The 10522-nt window shown below is 41.3% G+C and overlaps 2 protein-coding genes across 2 annotated transcripts; both read left to right on the forward strand.

Annotated features, from left to right (window-relative positions):
* Positions 1 to 298: 298 nt before the first annotated feature.
* Positions 299 to 5750, forward strand: LOC306970952 (organic solute transporter subunit alpha-like; the record flags this gene model as incomplete). Its single annotated transcript, XM_079567048.1, has 8 exons — positions 299 to 904; positions 1527 to 1678; positions 2407 to 2480; positions 2715 to 2873; positions 3745 to 3856; positions 4016 to 4162; positions 5143 to 5248; positions 5590 to 5750. Exons 1-8 carry the CDS (start codon positions 823 to 825, stop codon positions 5748 to 5750), a joined length of 993 nt encoding a protein of 330 aa, XP_079423174.1. The 5' UTR covers positions 299 to 822.
* Positions 5751 to 6752: 1002 nt separating this feature from the next.
* LOC306969831 (uncharacterized protein) lies at positions 6753 to 9885 on the forward strand. The gene has a single exon (XM_079565528.1). The coding sequence runs from the start codon at positions 7024 to 7026 to the stop codon at positions 9574 to 9576; it is 2553 nt and encodes an 850-aa protein (XP_079421654.1). The 5' UTR covers positions 6753 to 7023; the 3' UTR covers positions 9577 to 9885.
* Positions 9886 to 10522: the final 637 nt, after the last annotated feature.

A 10522-nucleotide genomic window follows, 5' to 3' on the forward strand; every position in this document is an offset into this window, starting at 1 on the left:
AGTTTATTTGCCATTTGCAGTATAAACCACATTGGAAAAATGGTGCAGGTTGCTCCAAAGTGCACTGTCAATTTAATAAAACATAAAAGGACAATCTGTTCAATTTGTTTTCATATCTTTGGCATTAACCCATCTTATTATGTGGCGCTGCGTTGTGGCTGCCCACTGCAATAAACACTCAGCTAGAATTGTCACATATGTTGTAATTTGCAAGTATAGCTTTGTGCGACATAAAAGACCTGTTTTTGTTCTACATCTCCATTTTTTGTTAGTAAGTAGAAGTGAGGAATAATAGCACCAATGAATAATTACTTTACAGCCGCTGCTTGTTGAGCAACAGCTTTAACAATGAAGAATGGCGACAGGTAAAGTCACCGCCACAAAGGGTGAATGACCTACATGCTACTGGCTTTTAAAACTTAAGCACTCATAGGGAGAGCTTGAAGAAACCCCCCCTTATTAATGATTTTCAATAGACCCTTGCCGACCTTTGCACTTTAAACAGGCACATTTGCGGTTAGTTTACAGGTGTTTTTTTTTATGTTGTTTCTGTAATATTAATGACTGGATTTGTGACGTTGGTGTAATAACTTTTATACGTTCTGGCAAGGAAGCGGACACACCTTGCCTTGCCAAAGTTCATTTTGATTGACACTGTCAAAGAAGTGTCACTGACCTCTGTTGTTTTTATAAGTTGGGTCCAACACGAGTGTTGAATGAGTTACTTGGAGGAGCGTCTTTGTCTCTGCTGTAGCCTCATTCTTCACTTCATAAGTTTCAGGTTTTGAACTACCCTAGTGGGATTAACTTTTTAAATAAAGCATGGATAATTTGGAGACAATGAATAGTACAATTCACCCAGCGTGTTTACAAGAGCCTCCCCTGGCCATTGATGTGATAAAAGGTGAGTGATTCAAACGCATTCATCATTAAAATGAACTTACGACTTGGTCAAGCGACACATTTAAACACAGCTTACCTCTTAAGGTTTGCCAAGAATAACATGTTTGTGCCATGTAAGATACTATTTAACTAAACAGTGTTTTCTCTGTTGTGACCCAAGTGTAACAACACTTTAAAATATCACAGGGCAAGTGTACAGGTGACTTAAACTATGAAACTAATATATGATAGACTCATTACATGCAAAGTGAGATACGTATAGCCTTTATTTGTTACAATATTGATTATTATGGCTCAGCTTCTAAAAATCCCAAATTAAAAACTCGTAAAATTCGAACATTTTGAAAATGGACTGTAAGCCATAATCATCAAAATTACAACAAACAAAGGCTCGTTATAAGTTTCACATTTTAAGTTGAATTACAGAATTAAATGAACTTTTGAATGATATTTTAATTTTCCCAGTTTCAAGTGTAAAGCTTTTGCGAGCTGGTGGATCTTCAACTAATCTAAAGTTCTGAAATAGTTACGGCTTGTCTTGAATCAGCTACATATACTGCAGATGACAAATATTGAGACCTTGCACGTTCAGTCTTTTCATCATTCCCATATCTTCCCCATAGAGTTGGACGTGTTTGGGATCTGCCTGTACTCCATGCTGACCTTCATGTCCTGCATCTCACTGCTGCTGTACCTGGACACTAGTGTGTTTATTTACAGAAAAGTGTCATACCCCAAAAAGACAACTATCATCTGGATCAACGGAGCAGCGCCAGTAAGTTCTAACAGCTGCGATACTGTTGTACTGTACTTTAAATCTGTGGGTCTTAACTGGCGGGTCGGGACACTAAAGTTTGTTGCACCCGCACCGGTTTGAGTGGGTTCATTGGGTTTGTCATGTAAAAGGATTGCAACGAAATCTGAACAAGCTTCTGACTCATGCTTTGCTTACACACTCGAGAACAAGAAGACCATGTGAGATTAGCTGATAAACAACGGTCAAAACCATAATCATTCTGAACATAACCTGAAATACAGATAAAGTACAAACACATAGACACAAATAACTGATTCACTGGTAGGTAGTCACCCTCTCTGCGTAGAAAAGTGCAAGACTAGGATAAAAGGCAACTGTCAACGGAGGTCTGGCCTTCACTTCTTCTCTTTCTCTGAAGTCACCAGCTGGTTATACTTCTTTGTAACTGGGAACAATGGCAGAGCATGCTTTGGCTATTTCCAAATATCTGTTCTCACGTGATACAAAAGAGCCGGGTCTTAACAATTGGTGCCGTGACCCAGAGAACCAGGTCCTAACACATTATAGGTTGAAAGTGGGTCCCAAATCTACACCAGGCTGATGTTGAACACTGTGGAAAGCTCCATGTACTTCTGCTTTAAAAGTTCAATGAAAGTGAAAGCAGAATATAACCAGAATACTACATCATTATGGTCATCAATGATTTGAAGTTCTGCCTTAAAATGAATTTCACTTCTCCATTGCAGTGCATAGCCGTCATGTCTTGTTTCGGGATGTGGATCCCCAGAGCGGTCATGTTCACAGATATGACGTCCAACTGGTGAGTTCACTCCCCCTTTTCTTTACTTTCTAAATTCACTCACAGTTGTAAAATATGATGCTGTGTCCTTGAGATTATGTCCTCAAATAAAAAGTGGATGAATCATTACACAGGACTTGTACAAAGATCACATGTCCTTGTCTTCAAAAGAATTCACTCGTCTTTATAGGCTTCTCTCTGGACAAAACTCATTAATGTTATGGGACTGTAAAAAAATTACTCTGGTATGTACAGTTACTTTGCAGTGGTGGTGTACAAAGTCCTTGAGTTGATGGTGGAGGAGCTGGGGGGCAGCAGTAGCTTCCTGAAGAGGTTTTCCGGTCAACCCTTTAAGATCAGCACGGGGCCGTGCTGCTGCTGCTGCGTCTGTCTACCCCGAGTGCCCATGTCCCGGTAAAAAAAACATTATGTTTTATCACACACCCAAAGCAATAGACCTCTCATATTTTACATAATGAACTTAAAGGTATAGGAAACGTAGCATAAAAAAAATATACATACTGTACAATATAAAGGCAAGCTACTAGGGCTGCACAATCACAAAAAATAGCGTATTGCGATATTAGGTGATGCAACATCCGTATCTCAAGGAGCCACAATATATCGCAACGTCATTCAAGTCTTCATCTGACTGAGATCAACACATTTTTTTTTACAAACTCAGCAAAAATCAAACATTGAACAGAACTTAAAAATGTGTAAAAATTCAGTTTTAGTTTTAACATTTACTAACTTAAATGTTACCCTTGTTTTAGTCTTTTTTAAGTTTTGTTTTGACACAATTTGCTGAAAAACGAGTTACTTACAATTTGTGTTTCATTGGAACAGAACATATTGTGCCGAAATCGTGTTATCGCATATCGCAACTTACTTCAACATCGTTCAGTCCTACAAGTCATAATATTGGTATATTGCCAACTGGATTTAGCCATAAGGATCTGGCAACTCAAAGTATGGGGCTCTGTGGACTTTTTGATTTGAAATATAAAAAAGTACACATAATAAACCTTTTAAGTAAAATGTTTTTGCAACTGTTAAATAGATCCACATCACATTTGTTATCAGTAAAATCATTTATGCTACTTAAACATATTTGCTTCATAACTGGGACCCATAATGATGTCCCCCTCTTTAAAATAAACATTTACCTGAGTATGTTTCAAAGGCAGTTTGAAACAACGGGCCGCTAATAATCAAACATTATATTATGAATGACCAATGTATCTATTGAGGCCAATATCACAATGTCCATTTTCTGTTTTAGACGCATGTTATTCTGGATGAAGTTGGGAGCTCTACAATACGCCATCCTCAAAACAGTCCTGTCTGTCCTCTCCATTATTCTGTGGACAAACGGAAACTTTGATCTCTCAGATGTAAGGATGTGTTTTCCTATAAGTTTAGATAATGATAACACCAGCCAAACAGACCAATGCAGGATATTTCTATTTTAAACTCTCACTATAGCTTCTTTTGCATATCCAATTTTTTTTGTCTTGGTTAGAGGGTTCATTGTGGCATGTGTTCTGTTATAGCTGGAGATAACCGGCACAGCCATTTGGATAAACCCATTCATAGGAGTCCTCACCATCACCTCCCTTTGGCCCGTGGGAATCCTGTTCATGAACACCAACTCTCTGCTGCGGCACCTCAGGATGGTCCCAAAATACGCCATGTACCAGGTCAGTCACTTACCGCCCCTCAACGTAGTAATATTTACCCAAAAAACAGCAGCAGCACAATACAGAAATTGCTAAATGTTCATTAAAAAAAAAAAATCCAAATAGCCAAGCTCGCATTTCCTATTTTCTCTACAAGCCACAGAATCAGCAACAGTTAAATAAAATAATGCTACATTGGATTTGAACCTTTTTCCTCCATCCTTTTGACATTGTATGGTCCTTTCATATGGAATTAAAGATCGGACCGGGAGAGACGCGAAGGAAGGAGAAATAGGGAAATAGGGGATCCTTTGAAAACTATGAAACTACAATTAATTTGCCTCATGTTGCTGCACATGTCCCAAACGCGTTAATCCTCACAGGTCTGTCCTCAGTCTCCTGACTTAAAAACACAAGTAAAACTGTCCAGAGGCTGTGAACCTACAGGAGCATAGCAATATTATTTTATCTTATCTTACATATTCTTCCACATGAAGGTAGATATTTAGATGAATGAATAGAATGTAAAAGCTTTAAATGAATTTGCCCCATTGTCTAAGGCTTTGATTTTGAAGTATTTTGTTAGGTGTAAACTATATCGCCAAATACATCGTTTTTGTTATATTTCTTTTTCATACCGTGATATACATTTTTGTTCATATCGTCCCGCCCTAATGTTTCAATCAATAATGTCTCATATCTTTATGTACTAGTAATTCTATACAATAATACGTCAGATACAGCAAGTCAAAAGACCAACTGGACCTTCTTTGCCAGTTTGCACACATTTAATTGAGGGATTGCAAAAATATTGTCTGAATATTGATATCGAGATATTGAAAAAAAAAGATCGAGATATCCATTTTTTCAATATATCTCCTATATATATCTCTTATATATGCTGACACACGCCAATATAAATAATCAAGTTTAACATTTGAAGATTTTCCGTGGATATTTCTGCTGAACACAGAAGCAACTGATTCTTGTCCTGCTTTTAGCTTGTGCTGGTCTTGAGTCAGCTGCAGACCTCCATCATCAACATCTTGGCACTGGACGGGACGATTGCGTGTTCCCCTCCGTTCTCTTCTCAGGCCCGGGGCTCCAGTAAGCACGATTTTCACATGTTTCAGTGACTTTTTTTGTTTTTCTGGGAGACTAAAAAAATCTAAATCAAAAATATATATAATAAAATTCACAGAAAGGGTGAACAAAGAGCCCCCAAACTGTACAACTGGAGAGGCCCAGGAGGGACACTGAAATCAATTTCTTTCTGCCTTTGCCTAAAACTTTGCCTTTTCTGTCAACAAAAAAAAAACCTCACATTTTCACTGAATCTTGACTAAAACACTTTCATTTAAAGACTAAAACTTAGACTTAATTTATAGATAAAACTGTTTTCTGTTCCGACATTGTATGATATATGTGTAATGTGGTTGTGTTTCCAGTGCTGAGTCAGCAGATGATGATCATGGAGATGTTCATCATTACTCTGGTCAATCGGTGGTTGTATCGCCGCACGTACGACAGCGTCTGCCCAGAGGAACAGGACAACACCCACAACGGCGGCGTGGCCCTAAAGGCAGCCTCTGAGGAGCACGATGTATGAAACTTGACAGTTTTAGGACTTTACATTTCGATAAACTTTAAAAGTCTATGTACTGTAAACAAATGTGAAGTAGATTTTTTGCATGTTCCTATATTCTCCCAAAGTATTTATTTCGTATCTAAACAGAAAAACAAAAGAAAAACAAGCAGAAATAAACACTAGTGTTAAAGATTGTTTTGATGTCCCTTGTTATATTTTTAGAACGGTCCAGTTTCTTTGATTATTAAAGCTGCAGAATGACAGCAGGTTTGTCCAAAAATAGCATAAAAATCATGCTATTTTACCACAAGAGGGAGCACTTGCATGGCATCCAGCCTTACTTGCACTTAGGAAGACAGTGCAAGTACAAAATAAAAGGAAATTGATTGATCCTTGTTCATCTAAGTAAGAATGAAGCCATTCAATGTTTCTGTGTTCCTATATATGCTATATACAATTATTGAAACACTGAATGGCTTCATTGTTGTCTAACATTGCACTATCAAGATGTTCAGAAAGTCACAGCCCTCGATTGCAGAAGCTGTATCTGATTGTGAAACATAACTAAGGCTCTATAAAATCCCCCAAACTTTTTTTTGGGAACACCAACAAAATTCAGATTGCGATAGCAAATAAAACAACAGTAAATCAGCAACACCTTTTGTAGATCACATCTTTATAAACAATTATGTTAAATTGTCAGCCTTTAAACTTTGGGCTCTTACTATAGGATGTTGTGTCATCTGATGCTATGAAAACTGTTTATCCCCAATCTGCACTTAAACCTGAGATTACCCAGGATAGAGGTGTTTATATAAAGCCGGATTAATGAGAAAACCAGAATTTGGCAGTGTTAAAGGAGTGTTTGTTTGTGGCCCTTATGTAAACAGTCATCAGACAGAGATGGAGGGCAAGAGAGTGAGAGAGAGAGAGAGAGAGAGAGAGAGAGAGAGAGAGAGAGCCGTGTTCAGGGTGGCTCCTTGATCGCCCCTGGCTCTGCAGCGCTGACGAAAGCTGCTTAGCCCCTCAGTTTCCATGGCGACCCACAGAGAGCAGCCAGACAAAAAAAAGAAAAAAACGAGGCAAAGGGGAGGGGCTTGGAGGGAGGAATAGAGGAGAAAGAGCTGGATGGCAAAGATAGACAGAGAGAGAGATAGACACAGGCTGTAGCGCTGTGAGCCGCCGAGGTAACACAAGGCTACACACGGATTCTAATATTGCATTTGCCCCCTGAAGGAATTACATATTTACAAGTGAGTGGAGGACGCGCAGGAAAAAGGACAAAGCACTGAAGATGGATGTGCAAACTGAAAACACAGAACCTCCACCATCAGAGTCGCAGCCTAGCGGAAAAATCAGAAAGGGATTCAAGCTGTTTGGCAAACGCAAGCCCAGCAATATCTTTTCCATTCGAAGCAAGAGTGAAGGAAACAACAAGTCCCCACTGCACAGGAGCAAAACCCTGGATGTGCCCGACTCTGCAGCTAACGACTCCGAACAGGACCAGGAGAGAGAGAGGACTCAAGGAGACGAGGAGCAGGGAGAGGAGGAACCACTGGGCGAAGATGGCGTGTACGCTGCCGCTCATGCCCGCACCTCCATCTCCTCCGCCTGCTCGGCCAAGTCCATGGGCTTTCTCTCCATCCTCAGGGGCGGCCGGAGGGGACTGGGGGACCGCAGAGTCCAGACCGTTTCCCAGCCCACAGGACGACAGCGCCGTGGGATCAAGGGTCTGTTTGGAAATGTGAAGTTTCGCTCAAAGGATAAAGATGAGAAGGAGGAGAAAGAAGATGTCCCACCGAGTCCGCTGCTGATGTCATCAAGGAGTAACAGTGTGGAGATTATCAAAGAGGACCTAACACTAACCCCTAAATCACAGCCGCGCTCACTGGACAGCCCCGGGACAGACAGCTCGGAGACCACCATCAAGAGCCTAACAGCCCAGGACAGCGCAGCTACTACCCCCTCCAAGATAGTTACTCGAGGCGGTTATGCGTCACAAGTTCCTATGGTTCCCGGTGAGACCAGCCTCAGCACGCTTCTGGCTGACATCTCCTCACTTTTGACCTTTGACTCCATCTCGGGAGGGGACATCATGGCAGACGTAGAGGCGGAGTGGGGCAAAGCCACTACCCCTATAGCTTCAGACACTTCTCCTTCATACACTCCTTTCTCCAAACCACTATCTTCATTTAGCACCTCGCTTTCGCCAAAACCTGCCTCGCCTACCCTTGCCCCCCAGCCTTCTTCTAATGCACCCTCGTCTCCTCTGAAACCCAGCAGCATCATCACAACTTTGACCAAATCCACAACTCTGACGACGTCTACCTTTAAATCATCTACAGAGGTGGCAGCAAATGTCATGACGGCAGCCACAAAACCATCAACGGCCCCCTTTACGAACACTTCCTCTCCTATTGTGTCTTCCCCTCCAATTACAATGAAAACAACTTTAGGCGTGACTTCAGCTACGGCAGCTCCTCCAAACACTCCAGTCACCGAAACTAAAGTGCCCTCAACAGTGAACAAGCTTGAGTCAGGGCTGACCGAAACTGCCAAAACAACATCATCGATTAGTAGCTTTGTAACGACGGCACCTGCAGCTATAGCCAAAACAACACCAGTAACGCAAAGCCCCCCTATTACTCCTACGCTCACTCAATCTTTCACTCCCAGATTTGATTTGACGAGCAGTTTACCAGCCGCTTCATTCAACAGAGTCCCAGTGACAGTATCGGTGACATCTAGTGTTACGGCCAAGCCCTCGCCTCCCGCGCCACTTATCTCTTCAAAAATGACAACAACAGAACAAGGCATCTCTGCTGCCGTATTATCTGTATCTACGACACGTACGGCGACACCTGCTTCCACCTTGTGTACAGCAGGTATGAGCAAAACCCCACAGGCTGTTAGTCAAATTTCCAGTTCAGAAGCTGTAGGTTTTTCTAAAACCCAGGCAAGTTCTGTATCAATAACAGCTTTGAAAAGTCAAGCTCCACCATATGCTGTACCTGTTTTTGTAAATGGGACACTTTCAACTTCAGCATCTATATCAGTGGCATCTAAATCTTCACATACCCCTGTATTAAGCCAAAATTCCCACGCCTCTTCCCTTTCTGTATCTAAAGAAGCCCCTCTTTCTATCTCACAACCTAAAATTTCCGCTGCACCTTCCGAAATGCCTTCATTCCTTTCAAAGACGGCCATCCCGACTTCACACATTTCAGCATCATCCCCTCAAATTCCTCTTGCGTCCACCATGGCTCCTCCTCACCCTGCACTTTCTCAGACTTCTTCTTGCCCCGTTACCTCCGCCCAACTGTCCCGGGATGGCAAGAAAAGAGAAAGTGACCCCTGTTCATTGGATGGGAGGTTGACAAGTCCAAAAAGTCCAGAGCCTCGCGACGATTCACATCAGATCAAAGAGGACAAAAGGAGGACATCTCAAGGACATAGCACGGGACTAAGCAAAATACCTGTCGTAGGTGGGGGCAGAGTGGGCAAGATCCCAGTGCGGGTTACACCGCATTCAGAGGAGGAGGCAATCAAGGACACGGCGACGACCCCCCCGGAAGAATCAACCCCTCACCTCAACTCACATGACAGTGTGAGCAAAGATAAAATCGCCAACTCTGAGGTTACAGCAGCCACGTCAAAACAGAGCCACGAGGAGCAGCAGGCGCAACCGAAAGCTACCACCTGTTCCCCGCGTGATTCCAAAATCCCAGTAAAACACGGCTCGCAGATCCCTCAAGCAAAAACCAAGATACCAGTGTCTAAAGTCCCGGTGAGGAGGGCAGGCGCCAAACCCACAGCTCAGAGTAGCAGCATGCAAATACGGAAATAGAACAGCGGAGCAGATCAATACACGCACGGCTTTGATGTCATCTTTCAAGTATTCTTTAAAGCTATTTTTGGCTCATATCTCTCCGTCTCACAACAGTAAATATAGACTCTCAAGCACAATTTCTCTCTCTTGACAGCCTAAGGAAGTCTTCATTTGGACATGCTCTCAGGAAGGATTTTGGCTAAGCGGCATCAGTTAATAAAATAGGTCATGGATGGATGCAGTCTTAATAACACACACGCCTTTGAAGAGGTGCTTTTCCGACAGACATAATGTTTCTACTTTGTTAACTTCAATTTTTGTAGAAAAGACAAAATACACTTCTTTTTGATAATAACGATAATAAGCTGTTCTTTCACTCTCCACCTATAAATAAATGCAACCAAAATCTAAACATTCCAATCTAGTATCTGGATGTACAGTATGTAGCAAAAACATTTTTGCACAATTTTTGTTATTTTGAACTGGTCAGCGTCTAACTGTTTGTCTGCTGGTACTTCAATGATGTGATCAAATCTCAATGTGAACTATGGGAAAGACGTGCAACTAACTTCTCCCAGTTACAGTGGACAGTAGCTGTGTCATGGCAAAATGGATTTAACATGGGAGACGTTATCGATCGGGCTCATACTTATCTTTTCCCCACTTACGCCCGGACAAGAGCAGTATCTGTGTATTGTCTTCGCAATGTTGTTCTGTTACTATTTAATCAATAAATAATACAAGTCCTTAGTAACATGATATCTTATTGAAGTTAAAATTTCTGATTGTAGAATCTAAACTACACAAAATATTGATCTTTATACATAATACCAGTCTTTGACTTGTGCAAAAGCCTTGCAATAGGACGTAAAGAATTTAAAGAATTTTACTTTTAAACTAGGGGTTTAAATGTAATGAGAGTTCAGAGAGACTGGATATATTATAGTTTTTTCCTATTTAACAG

Source organism: Gobius niger (genome assembly GCF_951799975.1).
Source record: "Gobius niger genome assembly, chromosome: 11".
NCBI lineage: Eukaryota > Metazoa > Chordata > Actinopteri > Gobiiformes > Gobiidae > Gobius > Gobius niger.